Source organism: Balaenoptera ricei, chromosome 2 (assembly GCF_028023285.1).
Source record: "Balaenoptera ricei isolate mBalRic1 chromosome 2, mBalRic1.hap2, whole genome shotgun sequence".
Classification (NCBI taxonomy): Eukaryota; Metazoa; Chordata; class Mammalia; order Artiodactyla; family Balaenopteridae; genus Balaenoptera; species Balaenoptera ricei.
The window spans coordinates 148,907,790-148,934,236 of record NC_082640.1 but is presented as its reverse complement, the minus strand read 5'-3'; the positions used below and the strand labels follow the sequence as shown (position 1 = coordinate 148,934,236).

Here is a 26,447-nt window from a genome sequence, read left to right as displayed (position 1 = left end):
CGTCAACATCTCAAGCCCTTGAAAGTACCAAGAGGTCCCTTTCAGAATCTCCACAAAAGAACCTTCTACTTTCTCAACCCCTCCTAATTAAACTGGCTTTTCCTCAAGTACCAGCATTCTATGTAAACAAAAAACTTTTGTCTTCACTATTGGGTTTCTGCTTTAATTAACAGCATCACAGCAACACTGTCTTCTATTACTTTGGTCGCAAAGATACAGCATGTCAGTTACATTTGTCAGTTAAACTGTAGCACTATTCTATGAAAAATCATGTAAATGCCAAACTGACTTAAACTTCTGGAATGAAATCAGTTTCAAAATGAGGACTTGCCTTTTTTCCTACTCAGTTTTAAATATGTTATAAGCGTTTCCTCTTTGGCATATTTTCTTTTATATAGAAATGCATGAAGTTTCACGAGCACCATTCTCAACATCACAGCTTTATATGTAGTATCCCTACCTAGAAAGTATATATTATTATGATCCCATTTTACAGATGAGGAAACTGAGAGTCGAAAAAGTTTAGTAACTCACACTTAGTAAGTGACAAAGACCTTAGATTGGCACACTCCAGTTGATGCTTTCTTAGCCACTATGCTGTCCTTCTCCCCTGTATTGCCTGGGACGACCCAGCATGCAAATTAAAGCCTCCCAGCATGGACTGGAATAGGCCATGATTGTGTGATCCACCTCCGCATCATTCTCTGCAGCTGCACCATGTTCTTCCCTGAAAAATTTTCAGATCTCACCAAATCTCAGGAAGACAGGGAAAGAGATCAGAAAAGGCTCTGCAGGGAAAGCAGTAAATCCAGAGCTTTAGTAAATCCAGAGTTTTTTGGTTTTTTTTTTTAAAGCTGTATCTGGAAAAAAGAGTCTAGCCATACAATTAATAATCAACACCTATTATGGATTTTAAATAGCTCTTACCTGGTTCTGAGCGTCAATACAGAATATGGCCTATGCCTCTGGTCTCTTCTGTTCTCCAGAGTGCTGGGCTTTCCTTACTAACTTGCTCTAATGCCTTTAACACAGACTGACTAACAAGATACTATTGAACAGAGACATTGTGGGCGGCAGCACAGTTAAAGACTAAAAGGAGTGAGAGCCCAGATTTGGTTGTAGGAGCTGACCTTTTTCTACCAGCTCAGCTGGCTCTTCATCTGATGCTGACATGTGAGGCTGGAGTCCATTGCCTCTTGCAGCCTATCATGTTGTTACTGACTTCGTCCTTATTTCAGTAAGTTTTGGCTGCCTGTGGTGGACACCCTCACTTACACTCCACTCTACCCACCTCTATTTTACCTTCTTGGACTCAAAAGGCTGGAATTTCAACAGCATTTTCCAGACTCTCTTGCAGCTAGAATTCTAGATATAAATTAGATTCCTCAAATTAGATATGGTTGCATGAGAGCCAGAAGGCAGAAGTGAGGCAGAAACCATCTTCCCACCCTTTCTTAAGCTGTTTCTGCTGATAAGCAAGATCATTAAAGATGAGCTGATTTTTTAGCAGCATTATTCCAAGGTTCAATCTCCAGCTTCCTGGGTATTGAGAGGCAATTTGGCAGCAGCAGCTGCAGCATCTTTATTCTGGCTTCCTGAGCCCTGGACAGCAGCTGTGGGAGTATGTCTTGCGCTGCTCTTTCCAGGGGTGACCTCAGAAGCTGCCCTGGTGAGTCAGGCCTGGATTGCCCCACATCTTCCTGCTCCACCTCCTCCACCATCAACCACATAACCACTCACATTTCTTGAACGCTCACTATGTGTCAGGCACTGAATGTTCTACATAAATCATTTTATTTAAACCCCAAAACCACCCATGAGAAAGGTACTATTAATATTCCTTTGTTCCAGATGAGTCTGCTGAGGTTCAGAAAAGAGAGGTAAATTGTATAGGATCAGAGCAAAGCTAGCAGGTAAATGAGTAGAGCTGGAATTAGATCCCAGAACTGCCTGGATCCAAAGACTGAGCTCTGTCTCTTTAAACGTATTTGAGGACCTGGGACCTATTAGCAGATTTCAATTGTTCATACATGTTATGTTGCTGAAAAGACATCATTCTTTTTCCCCTTTGACGATCTACACGTAGAAGCCAGCCTATTTTGTATCAAGATGCATCCAGATATCGAAGAAGGCTTCAATCTAATTAAACAGAAAGGCATTTGAAAAAGCCAGAGGTATCACTTGGTAAAAACGTGTCTAAGTCACAACAAGATCATTTTTATTGTAAAAGTTAGAGAATTGAGATGAAAGCAGACACAGCCTTCTTCCTGCCTCTGGGAGGACCAGAGCTGGGGCTACAGGCATGAACTTACCAGGCACTCTGTTAACCGCGAGGTTTCGGAAATGGCTGCCTTTGATCATCTCCACGGACAATCGCCCCGTTGTGGCATTGTATGACAGCCCCACCAACAGCTCTGGCGCCCCTCCATGCGACAGCGACTGCGTGGATGAAGCACTGTCACTGTGAGAAACTGCAGATGGGCTGAGCGGAGACTCTCCACTCTGGAGGAGAAGAACAACAAAGGATCCATTGGCCCCACTGCACTCCTCTCCCTTACAGAAAGCCGATATTATGTTTGGTGAAACTGTGGCCCAGTCTCCACTGCTGCCAAAGATTACTAATGGCACACTCGGTATGAATGATAATAGGGCCTGGGGAGCACAGTTTTGGATGGGATCCCCTGCATTATTAGCAGACATATTTGTTTCAAGAGCTGTCTCCATTCACTCTTTCCTCTCTAAAGACAAAACGGACAAAGATGTTATTACTAGTGTAAATCAAACCCTGGAAGATACATGGAGAGCTAACAGGACACTTAATATAGACCCAAATTTCTATGAGTCTATATTAGACCCATATGGAACCCGTCCACTCCAGGCATGACTTCTGCTTCTATTCTCTGCAGCCTCTTGAGGAATGTAGCAATACGGGAGGCATTTTGTCTTCACCAGAAAAGAAATGACCACTGGCCGTCTACCACCCCATAGAACATTTGGCCCCTGGTTCTGCTTTTTCAGGTTGTCAGGACTATGGCAGATGCTACATTTTTTCTTCCTAAGGAGATGAATTATATTGAACGTGAACACTTTTACAACTGTTTAGTGAGGAAGCTGACACATGGCCTGTGCATCTTAGAGACCTTGCAGGTACCAGGGGAGCCCAGGGGGGCCCACACTTTGTGTCATGTATTCATGCATGCGCTTCTCTAAAGCACCCACCTCTATGCACCAGACACATTGGGAGGAGGAAAGCAAAGTAGATCAGGACGTTGACTCTCGCTCAAGGAGCATGAGTGGGAGTGGACCCTGAGGGGCAGGCCAGCCAGCCTCCCAGACCCACAACTGCTCCAACCTTTCTTCTCAACATCTGCAATCATTTCCTAAAAGTTCTTATCAGGAACCCCAATAAATAAATGCATTGAAAGAAATTAAATATTCTTCACATCTTAGCAAACTACCCTGTTTACCAAGCCATGGACATCCCTGTAGAGCCCATGGAGGCTTTCATGGAACACAATTTGTAAACTACAGGGCGAGGTGGTTTTGATAGATGCCTTATAGCCCCTGCTGTCTGGATGGTGATAACCCAACAATGAAATATTTGCCCAGTTTGGGGTGAGGGCCACCCCCTCCCCTGGGCTTGTGCAGAAGTGTCCACTGTGGCACCTGTCACTGCACAGCTTGCCTCTCGCATCAAATTCTCAACCTTAGGGACTTCCCTGGTGGCGCAGTGCTTGAGGGCCCTCCTGCCAATGCAGGGGACATGGGTTTGAGCCCTGGTCCGGGAGGATCCCACATGCCACGGAGCAACTGGGCCCGTGAGCCACAACTGCTGAGCCTGCGCTCTGGGCCCGCGAGCCGCAGCTGCTGAGCCCACGTGCCACGACTGCTGAGGTCCACGCGCCTGGAGCCCGTGCTCCGCAATGGGAGAGGCCTGTGCACCGCAGCGAAGGGTAGCCCCCACTCGCCGCAACTGGAGAAGGCCCGCACGCAGCAACAAAGACCCAATGCAGCCAAAAATAAATAAATAAATAAATAATTGAGGGAAATCTATAAAATACTTTAAAAATAGCAAAATGACAAACAAATCCAAAAAAAAAAAAATTCTCAACCGTATAGATCCCTCAGTCCACAGGGCATAGCCCAGTGTGTAGCTCATAATCATGCTCAACAAATAACTGGTGAATGGGAGAATTTTTACCTTCAAGGTTCTTTCACACTGGCTCATTTCCCCCACTCAACTCTGTGCCCCCAGCACAGGGCCCAGGGCCCGGCACAGAGAAACAAGGGTGTAATAATACCTATCCCTATGCTTTATGGTGCAGGATTCCTCTGACCTCCTGTGGCTTCTGTTTCCCAGGATTTCAGAAACACTCTACTCAGAGCTTAAGAAAAAAGGGGGATTTGAACAGAGATGAGACATGATCTGGCTTATGTTTTAAAAGGCTCCTTCTGGCCCCCGTGTTGGGAATAGTCTATAGAGGGCAAAGGTGGAAGCAGGGAGATGACTAGGAGGCCATTTCAGTAATCCAGTCGAGAGTCAGGCTCTGGTTAGATTTTCAAGATAGAGCCAGTAGGATTTCAGGTGGAAAGGAGAGAAGTCACAAGTGACTTTTAAGATTTTTGACCTGAGCAATTAAAGGCATGAGATTGCCTTTAACCGAGATGGGAAGACTGCAGGTAAAATAGATTTAGTGAGGCAAAAATCAGGATTTCGAGTCTGGAGATATGAGTTTTGAGACATCTATTAAAAATGTAAGTGGCTGGATGTCCCATGAGCGCACTCTGGACTTTCTGGCTCCTTTCCCCTTCCTCAGACAAGTCACGCTCCTTCCCACCGCCTGATGTCTGCGTATGCCAGTCCCTCTGTCTGGAGTCCTTGTCCTCCACATGGCACCCAGTCTGGCTCCCTCGATTCCTTGAGTCCTCTTGTATCACCACCTGAAAGATACTTTCTCTGACCCTCTAAAGCAGCAGCAGCCTCTGCCTCTCTCTCTTTGCCTACCCCAGTTTGTCTTTTGCCGCCCTCCTCCACCAGATTGTACGCTCCGTGAGGGCATCACCTGTTTTGTTCTTTCCTGCACCCCCTCTACCTATACGGCACCTGACATATAATTGGTACTCAGCAAACATTTTGGGATGGATGACTGATTTGTCCAACAGCCCAAGATAGTTACCCGATCTTTTATGTGCTTTTTAAAAGGAGATCCTCACACTGGATGACATATAACCCACGGGAAGAGAGGGTTACCCATCTTGTAGACATAAAAGCTGTGCTGTATTATTTTGAAACCTGAGGGACACAGAGGACGGGGCGTGTGGGAGAAGCCCAGTCCTATAAATGGAAGGTCTTAGAAGTGGCTGGAGTTCAGGGCTTCCTATGCTGCCTAGGCAGGCATACCTGTTAAGGACCTCACCTTGAAAGTCCCATCATCTCAGATACATCATGATGCATGCTGGGGTCAGGGCAGGGGGATGGATGGTAGGACCACTTATCAACTAACGAGAAGGCCAAAAAACCTCTCCCAGTTTCCCCGTTCCCTCCTTCACAATGCTGCTGTCATTTCCCAAAATGGAACACAGGGAACACATCCATCAGGTTATAGCGACTAAGGGCACACACAAAAAAAAGAAAACCCATTGTACCGTGAAGTGCAAATCATGTCTCAGAAGGATGAGGAGAGCCAAATGGAAAATTAAATTAAGGTGTTTGAATTCACGGGCTGAATGTACTAAATCAAGGGCTGACAATTCCAGATCCTCAAACGTAGTGCATCATTAGCAGCACCATTTAACATACTCACACTGATATTACTTCTTGGCTCCAGAACCAGAGTCACTTTCATTTCCCCTTCTTGGTGCAGGTGGCTGAGATAGAAGAGCCTCTCGCCCATCATTCTCTCCCAGGTCATCTTGCGGGTGGCGTACAGGCGGAAGCGGACAGCACAAGCAGGCACATCTCTGGGCTCCAGCTTGGCGAAGGTGACTTTCTCCTTGAAGACGGGGTTGGGCCCTCTCTGTATGTTCGTCCTGCCCCTCTGTTTCTTACTGGGCAGCAGCACGACATGCACTTGCCAGGAGCTGATGCCACTTCGGTCCTTATCCGGGAGGCCCTGTGCTCTTACGATGGTCACTGTGAGCTTCTGGCTGGCAGCTCTATATTCAAAGATGACATCCAGGCCACCACATTTTGAGACGGGCTCCGGGACCCCAGATGGCACTTGAAAATTGGTTCCGTCCTGCTCCTGTTGCAGACAGAGGGAAAGATTAGGAATGGAACAATGCCTAATACATCTTGGAAAGATGGTGCCCCTCTGCGCTCCTTCAGAACCTCATTCTTTTGGACTGTTACCATATATCCCTAAACATTAGAAAGATCTATTTCCTGGTCTCTCTCTCCACTGGACTGTGAATTCTTTGAGGGTACAGCACTGGGCACATGGTAAGCATTCATGAATGCTTTTGGAATGAATGAACAAAGCTTTTATATTTTGCAAAGTGCTTTCCTCTACACTGCCTCTCAAAAAAGCACAACTGACCACTATCATTGAAACCAACTGAGATACTAAGTCTAAAACTAGTCAATTATGCAACTGCCAAAAGGTAACTTCCTCAAGTCCCCAGGAGAAATGGTTCAGCCTGGGCCTGTGCTCTCTGAGCCAGGACCTCCTGCAGATAAGGATCCTAATGGGGGTCACAGACAGGTGATCCTTCAGTAGATTTTCAATCTACGTGGCAGAAAATGTTCAGGGCAGAGCTTCTCAAACATTCGAGTGGACTTGAATCATCTGGGAATTCTGATTCAGTAGGACTGGGGTCAGGCCTGAGATTCTGCATTTCTCAGGCCACAAGGATGTCTCAGCTGGACTCAAATCATTCTTGGAGTAGCAAGTGTTTAGGAAGGTATCCTAAGCCCTGGAGACAGAACACCTGGGTTGAAATCATAACTCTACCATTGACTAGCTTTTTGGCCATGGCCAAACAGGCCAGTCTCTCTGCTCCAGCTGAAAAATGAGCATCAAGGTACCTGCTTGATAGAGTGTTGTTGTGAGGTTTTAATAGATGTGGGAAAATACCCGGCTTAGACCAGCCTCCGTAGATGTCTATTCCCATCACTGGACTTGTGCTACTTATTTTCAAACACAGCCCCTCATTATGAAATACACTTTTAGACAGAAGTTCACCTCAGCCAGTCAGATCCAATGACCTCCCTGAGAAAACTGAGCTGAACTACATTTACTTTACTATAATGAACCACCCTCTAACAAACTATTACTAATATCAACATAATTTGATTTTTTCCTCTGAAGGCATGCCTCTTACTCATAACTAAACTTTGGTTTGATTCTTACTGTAAATCAGAAGCAGTTCTTCTTTATGTAATTGAACACCAACTTTGCTAATTCAAAGAACTCTTTATTTTTATAAATATAATGATACACTTCAAAAATGCATGTTCATCAATGAAACTTTCCCACAGATCTAGGTGAAAGTGCGAGGTTCTGGAATGAGACATGCTTAGGAATCCCAGGTCTATCACTTACAACCTTTAGGACATCGGGCAAATTATTTAATCCTTCTCACTTTCTGTTTTCCTCAACAGCAAAAGGGGGATGATAGCTACTTTATAAGGTTGTTGTGAAAATTAAAGGACTTGACACATAGTAGACATCTAATAATTGCCCTCTCTCTTAAGATTCACATTAGTCTACCAAGAAAATTTAGGCTTCTTGCAAAATAAGGGAAGCTTTTTACATCCTTTCCTCTGAGCATGCATTCATGTGTGAGTGTTTCTATTCAGAGGTACCTAGTTTCAAGTGATAAAAATGGTTGCTATAGAGACTTCTGAATACAACTGACTAGTGTAGATATAATATTAGAAGCAAGTCTCCAAGGAGTTAGGCCAACTCAAAAATCAAGTCACAGTCTTCCGTTAAAACTCCCATCTATTTTAGCCTACCTTCGGTCATCTCTATATTGCTTGCTGGACCATAAGTAATAAAAGCTAACGTCCACTAAGCCCTCCCTTATGCCAGGTACCACACTAAACCCTTTATGGACAGTAAATGCCCACTCTTATGCACTTCAGAACTTCTTGGTCTCCCCTCCTGTTTCATTTTCCCCTACAGGCTGTCTGGGCTCTAAGTGGCTTCTGCCTGGCACAATCCAACAAAGTCTTGCCTCCCTCCCATGCAAGGTAACTCTCAGCTCCCACCACAGGCCTCTCCTTTGATGTCAAGGCTTGGAAATTTACAGAATCCTGCTTGGCACTCATGTATATGAAGTCCAGAGTCGGGGGGCAGGGTGGGTGGTGTTAATGCCCCATGCAATAAATTTTTCTCCCCTTGGACAGATGTCCTGAGACTAGTTTATACAGCTTCTTAGGGTATGGTTCCACAAGAGCAAGCCATGAGTCAAAATTAGTGGTAGCCAACTCCATTACACATTCTCATACTGGCTCTCCCTTCCCTGCCTCACTCTCCTCGTCCCTCACTCTTGTCGCCTGGAATTGCATGTCCTAACAAAGTAGGCTCTGCTTTTGGGAAATCCAGCTAAGAAACATTATCTTTTTAGACATTCATATTAACCTAATGAGGTAGGTATTTCAATATCTTCCTTTTATGGGAGAGGAAACTAAGGCTTAGAATGGCTAAATAACTTAACTCCTTGCCCCCAATATCATATGCCCAGCCAGAATTACCCAGGATTTGCCAGTATTAATGCCCAAAGTCCCAAGCCTTACGGGGAACCATGATGTCTACCTTCTTCCCCCACAAATCTTTCACCCTAGCTATTTATAAGTATAGTAAGTGTGTGAGATGAAGAGGGAATAAGATGGGAGATGGGAGTTGGAAACACACACTACTTTGAATTTCATATCCTTTTAGGCCCCTGCTCTTGATATTAACTAACAGTCCCTAGTTTTGTCATCAACTTCAAAGCCAAGGTTAAAATATCCTAGTTAATGAGCATCTTCCCACTTATCTATCAGGCTCTCTGTTCAGATAAATGCTCACTCCACCTGCAGGTTTGTGGTGAAGTCCTGCGGAAAGGGTCTGAAATAACTGTCCTACGAAACTTGAATCAGACACAGCTCCAGGCAATGGCCAGGCTCTGGATGGGGACAATCCAAGTTGTGGTCCATGAAAACTGGGCTTTGTGGTCCCTTCCTGGGCTGATCTGAGACCAAGATTTGTGAAAGCTGATATTTTTATAGCAATTAATTATTTCAACACACTCTACCTATCATCAGGCAACTAAAGGCGCTCCTCCTGTGGGTACTGTTAATACCACTAATCCATCTGACCTTCCTGCAAGGCAAAAATCTCTTCATTTTTATCCCCATTTGGCAGATTTTAATTAACTTCTCAAGGCCAATCAGTTAATCAGTGGAAAGCGGAGATGAAAAGTGGGACAGCTGCCTCTCTGTGCACTCAAAATCACCAGCCACCCTCCCATCGTCTTCCCTGCCAAGCCTTAGGTCTGCAGGAAAAAGTCGACAGCCTTTTCCAGCAGAGAAGAGCAGTGCTTGCAAACCCATCAGCCTAACAGGTAGTCACACTGCATGACCAGTTCCCTTCTGAGGCAAAATAAATGATTCCTTTAGCTCTCGTATCCTGGGTTTTTCTTTAAGATGGGAATACTTGTGCCACATTGTCAAAACCCATGAAGATATAAAGATTTTCTATCAAACTGAAAGGCTTTCTGTTTTAGCAAGATAGTGTTGATGTCATCTGTGTGGCCCAAAGTAAACAGACCCACAGTGTGTTCCCGATGCCAGATACACAGGGGAAGACAGGCTTCTTAATATAGCTAAGAGGCAAATAAATCAATTCTTAAAAGGCGAGCTAAGCCTGCAAAGCAGGCATTTACGGGAACTGCCTCCGAGCTGCATCTGAGGTTCTACTGTAGGAGCACCAAATTACAGTTTTTGTCTCAAAATAGATAGGAGGTTGAATGGAGCACACAGAGATGTCTGGGTATTTTTGGAGTCTGAGAACATTTAGTGCCCTCAACACCAAATCTTCTACTAAAGCTCCACGAGGCAGGCAAATGGGAGGTTACCTGGAGAAAGCAATTCCAAGGCTAATGGCACAGTTATCAAGGGGAGAGACTGTCAATAGGCAGGTAAACAGTTCTGTTTTGCTTTTGTGGCGAGAGAGCCAAAAAGAATAGTATTTTTAAACATTAAATGTTAGTGTGTGGGATGTGATATGACTCTTGGCAGTAAACTGGTAGGGAGGCACAATTTTTTTTACAAAACGTATAAGGTTGATAGCTTTGAGGGTCTCTGTATGAAGGTTTGCTTTTAACCGGCCACAAACCACGTATCTGTGTCGCCATCTCTGGTCCTCAGCAGTAACACGACACCCAGGCGCACATGCACCTGTGCCATCTCCTTAGGCTCTCTCTACATGCCCCAGTGCCTCAGCAGTCAGGCTGTGAAACATAACTATCTGTGATTATTTTTCTTCTCCCTGATTTGGAGAAGCATTTGAGCATTTGGTGTTTATGACAGTCCAGGTCCTAATAAGAGATTCATCCTGTTTATTTTCTCAGTCAGACTGATGCTAACAAAATCCATCCACCCTTCTCCTTCCTCTATTCGTACAAATTAAAGTTTCATATAGTTACATGACTTATTTCATCAAAATTAATTTCAAGGTAGGTATTAGACACCATTATTTAATATCTCTTCATGTCATAGAATCATAATCAGAGGGGTCTAGCTAATAAAAAATAACCATAAGTGCCTGTAAGATAAAACAATGTTTGTAAATTCTTATCACGGTGCCTGACACATAGTAATTGCTCAAAAATGGTAGTTTCTATCATCATCACCTCCAGTCATACTTCTGGATGTTTAGGCATATTCGGGAGTAAGTTTCAACTGAAAAAGACATTTAGACGACGCATCTTTATCAGAGATTTATCCAAAAAGCAAAGTCAATGGCCAGAGGGTCATGATAGACTAATGCCATCACCTAGATCTTCAAATCAGTTCGGAGCTAACAAATATGCTCATATTGCAAGATCTTCCTCATAATATCTTATATAATTTCATTTGCAGGGGCATTGTATTTTAGTTTCATTTTCAAATAATTCTCACATTCAAAGAATCATAACTCAAGATGTGGTGTAAATAAAAATAAACTCCATTTAATTGAAACCATGAAGGAAATAATCCAGTCTCCCTAAAGAACTAAAAACCCGTTATATAAAAAAAGAAGCCTGATTGTTGCTGGGTTCATTCTGCCACCATGCTTCTTTTTATTTTTCCATTTTGATAGATTCCACTTATATATGATTCTTTCATTGGCACACATAAGGGCTGGACCTTGGTCATCTACACAAAAACTATATTTCCATTAAAGGCTCTTAAGGTGTTTGTTCTTCAAAGCAATGCTTCCTTCTTGGAGAAATTTTTTCTTGAGGGATGGAGGAGGCGAGAAAGAAGGGGAAGGAAGGAACAGGGAGAAGGGAGAGGGGAGGGGAAGGAGAACGACCAACCAGAGAGCACACAATACTCAAGCAAGAAAAAAATGGAAAACAAACAACTTGCCTCTGGACACCAGACGGAGGAGCTGCCAGCGGCATAGGAATCTTCAAATCTCCGGTTATTAAAAGCTGTCTCCATCTCCAAGCTGCCCTGTGTGCAATGTCGGCCGAGGCTATGGACCGCGATGGTCTCTTGGTGAGATGTGCCATGGTGCCTGGTGTCCCCCACCTCACAAGGGGACTGTGAGAGGGCAGAGATGGGGTCATCTTCACCATAAGGCAGATTCTCAGAATAAGTCAGTTGGCTGGCTCCATCCAAACCTAAATTTGAAAAAAGGAAACTCTTTCAAATATATTATCATGTTTCACCTTTTTATCTAGAGAAAATGAGTGGTAGCAACTACACCAATCAAGTCGGCAAAAACAAACTCACTAAACAACATCTGCAGAAACATACTTTCATCTATATGGTAGATAAATTTGGTCCATAAAATCGAAACCCATTAGTCCATTATGTAGGGTACAAGAAGGTTTAATGCTTTACAATAATATGAGTATAAAGGATGAGTATTATGTGGATAAAATAAACACATTAGCATTTGGTTGGAGCTAATGACCACAAGACCTTTGGGATGAATCTAGAAAGCAAGAATAGTAATCAGCTATAGAGATCATATGTTTTCCTGGCTTTACCATTCTTCCGTCTGTCTTCCACATTCACCATATCACCCTCTGCTCAAAAGGCTTCAGTGGTTCTCTCAAGCAAAAAGTTCTCTACTTAATCCATGGAAAGAACACTGGACTTGGATTCATATGATCTGAGTTTAAATCCTAGCTCTGCATTAAGAACTTGAACAACATTGGAACTGCCTTAACCTTTGTTTTCTTATCTATAAAATGATGATAAAAGCCATCAGAGAGTCATTGTGGACACATGAAATAATATCTGCCTGGCAACCACCAGCCCTCCCATAAATATTAGCCTTGCTTACCTGCCTGGCCTCAACCAACCCAGCAAATCCCATTTGCTACCACCTCCCAACTCACAGACACCTGTGGTCTCACAGGTCCATGAAAATGTTAGTTGTGTATTTTGGTTCACAGCGGTCCTCAAGCCCTCCCTCCTGCCCTTTCCTTCCTATCCATCCAAAGCCCCGACAACTCCTGAATCTTCCCTGACTCCTTCAGGCTCAGTGTCTTTCTCAGGCTTCGTGTCATCCTATTCTCTCTCTGTTCATCCCCTTCCTCTTCCTCAGTGTCCAGGTTACCCTCAGATAATAAGGAAACACTGACAGGGTCTCCCTAAGCAACAGCTTTCACCTTAACTTGCTTCCACATCCAGAAAGTAGCCAAGGATGTCTTATCTCTTGGGCCTCTACTCTTCTCCAGTGGGCCCCATCCCAGGATGACAGAAAATTAGAGATATAGACAGGATTAGTGAGGATGACAAAGTATATACGGTAAATTCAGCTCTTATTGACACACTGTATGATAGCAATTGCTCCCATAGTTGGTCTTAAAATCTGAGCTAAAACATAACGTCCTTGAAGGCGCTAAGCCACATCTATATACTGCATAGTCTTTATCCACCAGTGGGTTTTACTAAATCTCAAATAACTTTAAAGGCTAGGCAGATAAAAAATATTTGAAACAGCCAGGTGTGCAGCAATATGGAGTGGTGGTGACAGTGGTTTAGCAGACAATATATGGCCCACCTACAATTAACATCCAAATTTAAAAATACGCTATCACCCTATGCAGACCATATAAAAACATCTTTGGGAAGACTTGGTTTTCAGGGCACAACTTCAGACTCCTGATTTGGGATTTTGCCCAACCATGGCAAGCCACTGAGATGTTCCCCATCTGCCCTGTTATTCTTAATAATTCACTTCAGGCCTCTTGGAAGCTCTGTCATAGGGCACCTAACATCTTTACATTCACATTTTCCGTTATTTGGCAAACACCCTTAAAAAAGGCCACAGAAAATGACAGACCAAGGGATATTCCATATGCAAAAACCCCATAACACAAAGCAGAATTTTCTTCTCAGGCTCTAATTAGCCCATCCATTCCTCACATACACGAACACTAAAATGTCCTATTAAACAGTGGGTCATCCATCAACGTGTGTAGCACCCAGCAGGATCTCAGCACAAAATCTAACTTTACCAAGAAATTACCCCCATAAAATTGTCTCATGACTTCAACTCCTACGGTGGTAATACTTAGATCAGTAATAATGGAATTTTCAAAAGCTACATTAAAGCCTTGAAAAGCTATTCATAACTGAAAAACATAAGAACTATATTAATGTAACAAACCATTTTCCTTGACAGACAAGCAAGGAATGAATTAGAAAGGCAAATCTAGGGGACAAGTCAAGTTGCAAGGAGGGGGAAGGGGAAAGGTGATTCACTGTTACATAAGGCAGTCTTCCTGTGCTTTAAGTTAAAGAAGGTTATGTCACCTTAAACACATACGGAAAAGTAATTGCCTGTTGTCGAGAAATGTATCCTGGCTTCTGAGAAATTATAGGGCATAATTATGTCACATCAACCATATTTATTTTAGCAGAGGAACTTTTTTAGTTCATATCCCATTTTGATGGAGTGTAAACCTATTATCCAATTACTTTCTTTCTACTCCCAGACCCCTCCCTCCGTCACCCATATATCAATACTTTAGCTAACCATCTGTGATGGTCAGTTTTATGTGTCAACTTGGCTATAGGCCTCAATTATTCAATCAAATAGTAATTTAGGAGTTACTGTGAAGGCATGTTGTAGGTGTAATTAAAGCCCTTAAGCAACTGACTTTCAGTAGAGGGGATTATACTACATAATCAGTCCATTGAAAGGCCTTAAGAGGAGAACTGAGGCATCCCTGGAGGAGAAGCAATTTCATCTATGGACTGAAGCTTCAGCTCCTTCCTGAGAGTTTCAGCCTATCCTTCCCAGCAGCCTGTCCTGTGGATTTCAGAGCTGTGTATTCCAGTGGCCTACACAGCCCCTACAATTGCATAAGTCACTTCTTTGCAATAAATCTCTTGAAATATATATATATATGTCTCACCCTGAAATCCCCTTCATATCTGATTGATACAATCTTGCTTGATACACCATAAAATCTTGCTTGATACACCATCCTAAACAAAAGTGAGCACAGACTCTGGGGATAATTGACCTGTTTTAAATGACACCAGGAAGGTAATGACTAGCTTGTATGAAACACCCTAAGAACTAAATATTTCACAAGCAAAAATAAGGCTTTGCTCAAAACAAACAAACAAAAAGCCCAATATGTGGGCTATTATTCTGCAGCCCACCTTTCGTGCATAAAGACCTCATGCACAACTTCTGATTCAGATCACTTGGCTCAAACCCTCTTTGACATGATCAGGAATACAGGGACAATTAATGCACAACAACACTAAATCAGATATGTGAGACAGGAGAGAAGTTGCCTGGAATATGAAGATTTTTTACATGGGTTTGGACCTTGAATTTCACTGGTCCAACATTTTGAATGCATTTTTTAAGTGAAAGAATTGTCTACAATTAAATTTGATCTTAGAAAATTGTATTTAAGGTAGAGGGAAAAATAGCTAAATAGATAGAGAATAGGCACCAGAAAACAAATCCTCTCTGGGGTTCATGCTTAATCTTTTCCTTATTCTTTACTGCTGATGCAAATTCATTGATCTAAAGATGAACAAAAAAAAAAAAAGGACACTGAAAAAAAAAATCATGCAATAAAAATTACATTAACATTTCCATGGCATTTGATAACCTAAAATTTAGCACACAGTTAATCATTCCTATGAAAATCCTGATGATTTTCTTCAAAATCTACAGGTAATTCATTTAATGTAGTGGACTTTTTCCTCCGTCCGATAGAGAAAAATTTAGCCTTTCTATCACCATCTGTCAAAAAATTCAGAACCAGTAATGACAAAAGTTGTTGCTAATTCCAGGAAGGGTGAGGGCTAGAGTGTTTGTCAGAACTCTCAGAACAGCAGCCATTTGTATAAATCAAAATCTAGACACTTGGGCTTCTGGGAAATGGGGCCATTAGCTTTAGAATTAAACAAGCTACTCGTAGGGGATCAACTGCTATTAACTTTCATTAGCTAACATTTGCCCTCTCAGTGGAGAGAGAGGAATGCTGTGGTGTAACAGCAGAGAAAGAGAACACAGGAGAGGGGGTGAGGAGATGACAGAGGGCCATTAGCTACTGCTGCTATGCTTTGGTTACATCGGGAGTTTATCTCCTGGCTTACCTGGGGCTAAAAAGAAGAGCAATAAAATGTTACGTCGCCCATGCCAATAAGTAAAATTACATGATGGTCAGCAAATTATTATATTCCTGCTGAAAAATAGGGTCCTTTTTGTTAATTTTCCTTTTTTTCCCCTTTGTTCTTTTTCTGCCTGCCTCATCCACATCACCAAATCAGAAATTTCTTCTCTGTTATCTTCTCTCAATTCTGAGCTCTCCTTTTTGTCTTTCTACTACTAAGTGTTGATAAACAAGGAAGATCAACTATGCCCCCATTGGTTGGACGGACCACAGGCCCAATGGAAAGAAGGAGAAGATTAGAGAACCCAGGTCATTTAGACCAGGTCACTACAGTGGACAGTATGACATTTTCTCTGGCTTTTTACTAAATACACTTCACAGACCCTTCCCTGTTCCAATGTCCTGTGCCTATTCAGGGTTCTGGACATAAAGGAGTTGGAGAGATGCCTGACCTTCGCTGGGGAAAGCACTAAGAAATATCATACTGTTCTTTTCCTAGGTTCTTCTGTGTGCACGGTGGGGAGGGAGAAGGACCCTTGACAAGGCCTACCCGCAGTCACAGGCTGTGCTCGCCCTACCTCTGAGTGGCCTCCTCTCCCTTTGTGAAAGGTAAACTTACGATGAAGATGGAGGCTGGCGTAAAACCTGCTCTGACCCATGAATTCTCACACGGGCTGGGGTCCAGAAACTACAGGGAATGAGGGAGGGTGTGCCGGGCATGTGTTGTGTTTTTTTTTTTTTTAATATTTATTTATTATTTTTAACATCTTTATTGGAGTATAATTGCTTTACAATGGTGTGTTAGTTTCTGCTTTCTAACAAAGTGAATCAGTTATACATATACATATGTTCCCATATCTCTTCCCTCTTGCGTCTCCCTCCCTCCCACCCTCCCTATCCCACCCCATGTGTTGTTTGAAAAAGGTTATTTAATATTATTATAACACATATTTTTATTTGGAAGATAAAACACACCTACTGTTTTAATATTACAAACTATTGAAAGTAAGGCTTCAAAAATCTGAGGTTACATAGATATATGGAAAATAGACTCTACGTTTCCAAATGGGAGGAAAGGCACAGATGTGCAATGTCAGCAGTCAGCTATGTAAGATTTCTGTCCTTGTCAGAAGGGAACAAGATTTTATAAAGCTTGGTGAATACCGTTATAGTCATTAGTGTTCAAAATGTACAAAGCGGTAACCTACGAGAAAGGAAGGGATCCCACAAGTGGGGGTCAAGACTTTGGCACTTCTGATCCTTTCTCTCTGCATGAGGCTGCTTGTGAGGTTTGAAGCAGCCCTTCTGCCCTGTCCCAGCCTCCGGGTCCTGCCCTATTTTTCTTTTTCCTCTCTGGACTCTTAGATGCAAGTGCAGTGACTCAAAAACATTCTTACCATTAGACATCCCTGGTCTAGATAAAGGAAAGGTTTGATGCAAAGAATACCTGCGCAGGCAGACACTTCTGTGCTGGCCTCTTCGTGGGTGGGAAGCCAGCGGCTGGGTTTTGGTTTACGCTCCAGTCCTGTCTGCTTTCCTCTCTGAGATGCTCCTGAGCGATAACTCTGGGACCGGGACACAGAAATCTCAAACTGTTTGATAACCTCCTCATCGCTGTCAGAAGATGTGGGCAGCTCCTCATCATCTCCAAAGTTGTTTACTGGAAGCAAACAAGAGCAATGAGTCTCCTACGGGGCCCATGAGAAAACAGAGATAGATAATCCAGAGAAATAGAAGAACATGGCCAATCGGTCTGGATCAAAGCAGACTGAACCTGGGTAGAGAGAATTCAAAGCACTTTTGAAACACAAATGTGAGTCCACTGGAATGAAACAGGAAAAGCAAGCTCAGGAGGGTATTAGAAGTACACGGCTAGAACCAAGAGAAACCACTGGGACACCCCTAACTAACATAATGAGCCCTCTTGTTGAGCTGGGCATCCTGCTGATTTGTTATGTTGCTGGCATGTGCTCATGACTGTGAACAGGACAGCAATCTGCACATGCGCCTTATGTGTAGTTCTAGTCAGTGATGACGGAAAATAACTCTCTTCGCCTCATCTCAGTTATTTAAAACATACAGAGCCAAGCCCCACTTCAGAGAAGAGATATTAGCAACTGAGATCTTCCCAAAACTTCCAGTTTTGACAAGTGACACCACATTGTATGGGTTTAAAAAATTAATACATAACTAGTTTATACTAGAAATGCCTTTCTCAGCACCAATGACTCAATCCAAACACCCTTTAAATTATTCGTACCACTTTTCCCACCCCAGCACACTGCTCCGTCCTCTTTGTTTCTCCAGCAGGCCGTGATCATGATCATTTGTGCCCTTGCCTGTGTTGTTCTTTCCACCTGAAACCCTGCCTCCCGCAGGTGTTTACCTGGCTGGCCCCTCTCACCACTGAGGTCTCAGCTTGACTGTCACTTCATCCTAAACACTTCTCTGATCATCCTCCTACCTTAAGCAGCTCTGTTCCCAGTACTTACCACCTTTCTTTCTTTCTTTCTTCTCCCCCACAACTTCCATGAAAATAAAGACATCACCTGTTTTGTTAACTGATGTCTCTGTAGTATGTAAAACAATGCCTGCTGCACAGTAAGTACTTAATAAACACTTGTTAAATGTTGAATAGATTGGTGAATAGCCAGTATTTTCTCCCAAAACCCTGAGCGCTGCCCACCCCCAACCCCAGCAACACTCACACATGGTTTCCTGTGCCTGGAATATGCTTTTCCAGCCCTGTCTAGACTAGTCAAGAATCTAGCTCACCATTCAGGTCTCAGCATAGACATCATTTCTTCCAGAGAGTCCTTCCTTGACCCCTTAAATCAAGCTTAGGGATTTAAGGCTCCTTCCACATGCTGTAAAATCACTCTCTGTCCTGCCCTGTCAGTGTTCCCTCCAGCTCTGTGGCAGAATTACCTATTTAACTGCCGACCATTCCACCTAACCTGTACACAATCCTGAAGGTAAGGGGCACATCAGACTGCCCACCTTTGCATCCCTCCAGGCACTATCTCTGTGCCAGGTGCGTGGCAGGCTACTCTGTAAACATTTGCTGAATGCGATTTGGAAACGATAAATAATGGGGAATTATTTTTTAAAGATTCCCTCTTTCCATCCAAAAGTCACACAGTGGTTCCTGGGAAGGATATGGTTGTTGATTCACAGATGGGTCCTGAAGATCACTTCTGAATCAGAGGCTAAGAAGAAATTAAAAAGCAATATTTTAAGTGAGAGAAAATACTTTAAACACCAGCCTGGCCAAAACATTTATTCTCTGGCTTAAGAGTTTATTTTCCTGAGGCTCTTCGGAAATTAGTAATTATAATGGACTGAATGCTTTTCACGTGCCAGGGGCTGTCCTAAGCGCCTTATACATATCTCACACAAAACCCCTATTACTGTTCCCATTTTCCAAGTACGAAAATTGAGGCAGAGAAAAGTCTACAACTGGCTGAAGATCGTACTGCCAGGAAGGGGAAGAATCAAGATTTGAATCAAGTCAGCCTGTCTCTAGAGACCACGTTTCTAATCACTCTGCTAGAGAATGGGAGCGAGATGGCAGAAAGAACTCTTATTCTCTGTGCTCACATTAGCTAGCTGAGTCTATGTGGCCAAGTCTCTTAACCTCTCTGACCCTGTTTCTTCATTTGTGGAAGAAATATCTTCACTTTTAATGTCTGGAATAATTTCCCAGGTCTTTTCTAGATCTAAATTCTCCGACTCCAAACTTTCTACCTGACAGGCACCAACATTCAATCTGTTTCTCTCTTTTATGGAGCAGCTGATCCATGAACATAAGAGCATAATATTGTTTCCAGCTCACTCAGTTCTACTGTTGGCTGTGACCAGCCCCACGGTAGGACCTGAAAAGCTAAGTGTTAGAAAAGATTCCATTGCCGTCTCAACAGAACACCATTACAATGGACAGTCTCCTCGCGTCTCAGCGTGCTGGCCATAGGCTCTGGCATGGGATGGACCATCACGTATGGAAGATACCCAGAGACGAACAGGACCAAAACTAAACTCTCTCCACCTTTAGAGTATAGGACCAGCTAAGCACCTGGGAGGTAGTCAGGGAGATACATGCATTGGTGAAGTGGCTGGATTAGACATCCATTGGCACTTTTTCCAACTCTGATATTCCATTCCATTTGTATTACTAGGCCCGTTTTAAAAAATGTAGATAGTCAAAAGTCATCAATTTTAAATTAAGTGAGTTAGTCCATGGGTATTTCCTCATGTATAAAATCAGGAACTAGAATTCATTAATTTACCAGTATGTGGTCCTTGATTTTTTTTCAGGGAGTCACTGATCATCCACAGAGCACAGATTCTCCTCACTCGATATAAGAATCATAACAGTAATTATAATGCTTCCCATTTACTAAACATATACTATATGCCAGGCACCTTCTGGGGACTTTGCATATATTATCCCATTTAATCATCACAGCAACACCATGAAGTAGGGATGATTATTATTATTCCCATTTTAGAGACAGGAAACGGAGGCATAGAGAGGATAGTGACTTGCCCTAGGCAACAAAGTTAGCAAAGTAACAAAGCTGGGACTTGAACACAGAACCTCTGTTCTTAGTCACCGCACGTATCATCAAACATCATTGTATCAGGACACTAGAGCCATATCTAGCTTACTTTTCAGAGTGAGGTGAGAGAGGGTTCTGCCATTTCCACCCTGAAATCTGCCAGGAGGTTGCTTCCTTTATGAGAAGAGAAGAGCAGTGGGAAGAAGAGTCAGTCCATATGAGAGTGAACACGCTCAGGCTGCAGTATAACTGGCCCATTGCTCCTTGTGGGATTATAAATGCAACTGCACATGCTATGCTAAGCCTCAGTCCCCAAGGATCTCAGGGAATTCTCTGTTTAAAAAGGAAACCTACCATGTACAATGCTTGGTGTCAGTCTATTTATCTCTTGTAAAAATAAAATACAGTGTGTGTGTGTGAAAAAAAAAAAAAAAACAATAAAAAGGAAACCTACCATCTCTCCTAAAAACCACTGAGCAGCAACAGAAATCAATAGTGGTGCTATTATAACAATAAAAGCAATCCCATATAAAGCATTTATCATGTTCCAGGCACTGTTCTAGAATCTTACATATGATAACTTATTTACTCCTTACAATAACCCAGTGAAGTCAATACTTTATTATCCCCATTCTGTGGATGGGGAAACCGAGGCACCATGAAGTTAGTAATTTGCCACAGTCATAACAGTTAATAAATAGTGGAACCAAGATTCAAACCCAGGTGGTCTTGCTCCAAAGTCAATATTATTAATAACTACATTATGCTCCCTCTACCATCTGCTTCTTCAAGGAAAAAATCCAGGTTAAAATCTATACAACTGTGTTTGGTCACTAAGACGATAAAATCACATAAGTTGGGCTAGAAAGGATTTTCATGAGCATCTATCTGTTCCCTCATTTTCACGAAAAGAAACCAAAGCCCAAAGAGGCAAACTGATTTGCCCATGGTTATACCAAGCCAGGACCAAACGGAGGTCTCCAGGTTTCCAGGCCAATGGTTTCACCACATTATTTTCCAAGCTCTCTCACTGGTCGGTTATTTTCTCAAATTTAAATTTTGACTCTTACCTTTTTGAAAGATCCCAGCTGCTACTTGCCTTGTAAGAGTCTGTGTCAACAACTAAATAGCTGATCTGGATTTCATTCAACGTAAATCTTTGAAAATCACAAAGTCTCATCTAAGTTGTAGCACTTATTTCAGACATAAGATAGTTACTTTACATATGATAGTTACTTTCTGAAACACTGTATAAATACCAAGTTCAAACCCCTTTCAAGATATGCACTTGGGAAAGAGCATGATGGAAATTTGTAATAAAATCTTCACCTCTTTATCTAATTAGCTTGCTAAAACAACAGAGAAAAAGTTGCACAAATGCCATGGATGTGAATACATCTTGAAGTTGAGATTGTCCATTTCACTCAGTCACAGAATGCAGGAGATCTTAGACACACCCTCAGTATCTACCACCAAAGAGAAGTCAGACTCTTCCGCAATCTTTCTGATGCATGGCCACGCAGCTCCATCCCTCTGTTCACACACTACTGAGTTGCCACTGTGGGCTTCTTGCACTGGCAGGAAGTTCATGACTTTGACAGAAAAGGAGAGTTATCTGTAGACCCAACAATATCGAGTCTCTACAGCAGTGCCATCGGAATATGCCTCCCTCTGATTTTTAGTGAATTTTTTTTTTTCTGGTAAAGAGGGGCAGAGGAAATGCCATCTTCATCTTCCACAATTAAGAGACAGGAAGGCGGGGCCCCAGTGCCACAGAAACTGCCTGTCAGTCTAACATCAGTGAAGGCTAGGGTGGTTAAGAGTGCAGAATCTGGGGCTTCCCTGGTGGCGCAGTGGTTGAGAATCTGCCTGCCAAGGCAGGGGACACAGGTTCGAGCCCTGGTCTGGGAAGATCCCACACGCCGCGGAGCGACTAGGCCCATGAGCCACAACTACTGAGCCTGCGCGTCTGGAGCCTGTGCTCCACAACAAGAGAGGCCATGATAGTGAGAGGCCCACGCACCGCGATGAACAGTGGCCCGCACTTGCCGCAACTAGAGAAAGCCCTCGCACAGAAACGAAGACCCAACACAGCCATAAATAAATAAATTAATAAAAAAAAAAAAAAAGAGTGCAGAATCTGGAGTCAAGCTACCTCAGTTTGAATCTGGGATCTTCCATTTGCTGGTCTGAGATCTAAGCAAGTTCCTTAATCTTTCTGAACTTCAGGGTCCTTATTTTGATATTCCTTATTTCTTAAAGTTGTTGAGAGGACTAAATGGGATAAACCACGTAAAGGTACTTAGCATATGCCTGACATATGATATGCTAAAAATGTTAACGATTATTATTACTCCTCATCATGGCAGCGCCCTATGTGGAAACCCTTCTAGGAAGCCTCGCATTTACATGCAAAGGGAAGAATGCCTGTTCTTGCAGGGTCTGACTTGAAAACTCATCATTAGAGCTGCTGTAGGGAAAGGATGAAAGAAACAAGGGCTGGAATAGGAGAAAATTAAGCTGAAAATGTGGGTTGTATCACCTTCCTTCCCTCACTATACTTTTTTCCAAGCCTAGAGGTGGAGCGCTCTGTAAGAGTTGGCAATGCTGTCTGGATGTGGGCAGCGCTCAACACCTGCTCATTTTGTTGCTTCTTTTAAGGCAACAAAACCACCAACTGGTGATGCAAAGAGAGGATTTCTTAAGCCTGACTGCTGCTATTTTACAGACAGAGAAAGACTTTATACATGATCAGTGAAGATCCAAGCTTATTAATTCCTTCCCACCCACACAGGAGCAATTAGGTGGAGGGAAGTACTGCTCATATCTTATAGATGGGTTGTAGAGACAGGCGGGGGTGGGTTGTGCTCGGTGGTACGGTACCTGGGTGCCACTTTTAGCTACAATCGCAGGAATCCCTAATATACCAGATTTCTCAAATACCCACGGCAAATGTCTGCCTAGGGTGGTTGGATAAGGATAGAAATAAGAACGAGAAGTTGGTTAGGGTGGGATAGGGAGGGTGGGAGGGAGACACAAGAGGGAGGAGATATGGGGATATATGTATATATATAGCTGATTCACTTTGTTATACAGCAGGAACTAACACACCATTGTAAAGCAATTACACTCCAATAAAGACGTTAAAAAAAAAAAAAGTTGGTTAAAGTGAAAAAGCAGAAGGGAGGGTCAAAGGTTGACAACTGCCCCTGTCAGATCCTAAAAAAAAATGGTCACATTTTTAGATGCATAATCCAGCCATTCTTGGACTCAGGCAGGATAGGAAAAGATTTTTATAAATCATCAGCCTTGATTTTTTTCAGACTATGCTTTGTGGAGGTCTGGGTTTCCACAAAGGAGCTTCAATGCCACCCACAGTAAAAGTGGAGATGTGGGTAGTTGCACTGAGCAGGTTGAGCTATACACCCTGTACAATCAGGGCTGTTTTGCTTTAAGACAGTTTATATTTTTATAAGATTCTGTTGGGAAGAAAATAAGAGTCCTGACTTTTTTTTTAAGTTTGAAAAACATTGATATAACCCAACTCCCTCATTCTACAGAATAGAAACTAAGGCTGAGACTACTTAAGGCACATACCTATGTGTCAAGTAGCTAGTTAGTGGCAGAGGAAGGATTACAATCTGGTTCTCCGATGCACACTTGTTTTGTCACCTTACACTTTGTATGAGATGTTTTGACAACTCTATTTCATATATGAACAAAGAGACAGCACTTGTAATAGTTAAATATGAGCTAGTCAAATAGAAAATATTTTACTAGAATTCATAACATAAAGATCACTACACTAGGGAAAAGTAAGTTACAATATTGAGGATTCCAATTATGATAACAGCAGAGTAAGAGATTTGAACTAACCTAATAACAATTATGAATTCATGAAAAAAATTTAAACCAACTATTTGAAGGCATAGAGAGTGAGCAGGAGCAGGCAGAAACTGGAGGGGATCTAATTTTTTTAAAGAAGGAAATTTCACTGGATGAGGTCCATGGTTATACTACTTTTCTGCTGAAAGTATTCCTAAGTCTATGAGGCACAGGGCATCAAGGACTCAGGCAGAAATCACAAGCCTTATTGACTCGAGGTGTCAGAGGACAGAATTCAAGGCAATCAGAGCAGCTGGAAATGGAGAAGGAAACCCCAGAAAAGAGGAAACCACAGAGAGGGAGCCCCAAAATCTGCATATGAACTTAGCTCAAACACTTGGCTAAAACCTGAACTATGAAAGCATGGGGGAAGAGTCCAAGAAACCTAGAAAAAGTAGCAGCTAGAGGGCTAAAAATTTGATTAGACATTTTGGTTTAAGCCTACCTCAGTAGAGACTGAGTTAGGAGATTGAATCTGGCCAAGGTAGAGGGGCTTGGAAGACACCCCAGGTTTTCCATTAAAACTTTAGAAGGGCCAACATTAGAAATAAGACTAAGAGTAAAACTGAAATAAGCCCAGCATAACAAACTATAAAACCAATATAGTCAAAGGAATCAACTAGTAATTTCACTGTGGGCTAAAACAAAAAGCAATATTCTTTATAGGAAGATGAAAGAATCCATTACTTTTGCAACATTTCATCCATAATGTCCAGTGCACAATCAAAAGTCACTAGACATTCAAAGAAACAAGAAAAATGTGAATCATCAAGGAAAAGAAGCATTCAATTGAAACTAGCCCCACGATGACTCAGATGTTGGATGCAGAAGACAACATCTTTAAAGTACCTATTATAAATAAGTTCAAATAATCAAAGGAAAAGGTGATCATAATGAATATAAATAAGGATAATTTCAGTAGAGAAATGAAAATAATATTTAAAAAACTAAATAAACTTAGAATTGACAATAAAATCTTCGAAGTTAAAAAATTCAGCAAATTGGTTTTTTAGCAGATTGGAGACGGCCATGAACTTCGAAGGAGCTCAGTAAAAAGTAATCAATCTGAAGAACATAAAACCTTTGGAAAGAAAATAAACAAAACCTCAGTGAACAAGGATAACACATCAAGTTGTCTGAAATATGTGTAACTGGAGTCCAAGGAGGAAAGAACAAAACAAAAGGACTCTCCCCCATGCTTTCATAGTTCAGGTTTTAGCCAAGTGTTTGAGCTAAGTTCATGTGGAAGAAAAATATTTGAAAAATAATGGCTGAGACTCTCCCAAATTTGGTGAAAAATCAACGTACAGATTCAAACATTTTAGTAATCTAGTTCAAAAGTTCCACAACTAGGCACATCACCGTCAGCTAGCTGGAAATCAAAGACTAAACAAAATACCTGAAAGTAAGAAGGGAAGGAAAAATGCATTGCATACAGGAAAATAATAATACAAAGAAAACTGTCTTCTCTCAGAGACATTGGAAGCCAGAACACAATAGAATGACATGTTTAAGTACTGAAAGAAAAAAAAAAAAACTGTCAACGCTGAATTCTATATCCAGAGAAATCATCCTTCAGAAAGGAATGTAAAATAACCACAATTTTATATAAATGAAAAGAGAATTCATCAGACCTGCATTTCAAGAAATGTTAAAGGAAGTTCTTCAAATGAAAGGGAACTGGCAACAAACTGAATCTCAGATCTGAGGGAAGGAATGAAAAGCAATAATAGCAAAGGTAAATATGTGAGTACAAAAAATATTTGATGTTTTCTTCTTTTACTTCTTCTGAAAGATAACTGAAGAAAGTATATATATACTATTGCATGGGGGCAGGTGATTGATAAAATGTGGAAAAGTAAAACATGAGTATGAATAACACAAAGGAGAGGGGAAGTAAGTGATTTATACTGTTGCAAAGTGGTGTAAATGCTGTGACATAAAGCAAAGAGTAGATGTGAAGTGGTACGATACTAACTCAAAGTGGACTATGATAAACTAAGCATGTATACGTAATTCCTAGAAGAGCCATGAAAAAAGAAAATACAAATACGTAGAGCTAAAAATTTAATAGAGGAATTTAAATTGAATAGTAAAATAATAGGTGATTAACACAAAAGTAAAGCAGTAAGAGCAACAAAAGATGAAAATCAGAGGCAACAAATATCAATAGAAAACAGATAGCAAAATGACATACTTAAACCC

At 42.0% G+C, this 26,447-nt stretch overlaps 1 protein-coding gene across 9 annotated transcripts in view; it reads right to left on the bottom strand.

Moving 5' to 3' along the window:
* Window positions 1-26,447, bottom strand: part of SYT16 (synaptotagmin 16) — a 260,775-nt gene that overhangs the window by 19,165 nt on the left and 215,163 nt on the right. For 7 of the 9 annotated variants that reach the window (XR_009500931.1, XM_059914363.1, XM_059914366.1 and 4 more), the window contains 4 exons: window positions 17,246-17,458; window positions 11,564-11,820; window positions 5,805-6,245; window positions 2,313-2,502 (listed from right to left, as the gene is read on the bottom strand). Coding sequence is in view for 8 of the 9 variants with exons in the window: in XM_059914363.1 (XP_059770346.1) it covers window positions 2,313-2,502; window positions 5,805-6,245; window positions 11,564-11,820; window positions 17,246-17,458 (1,101 nt within the window). In the remaining variant the exon portion in view is untranslated. The remainder of the gene's footprint in view (window positions 1-2,312; window positions 2,503-5,804; window positions 6,246-11,563; window positions 11,821-17,245; window positions 17,459-26,447) is intronic. The other 2 variants (XM_059914368.1, XM_059914367.1) reach the window with 1 other exon arrangement.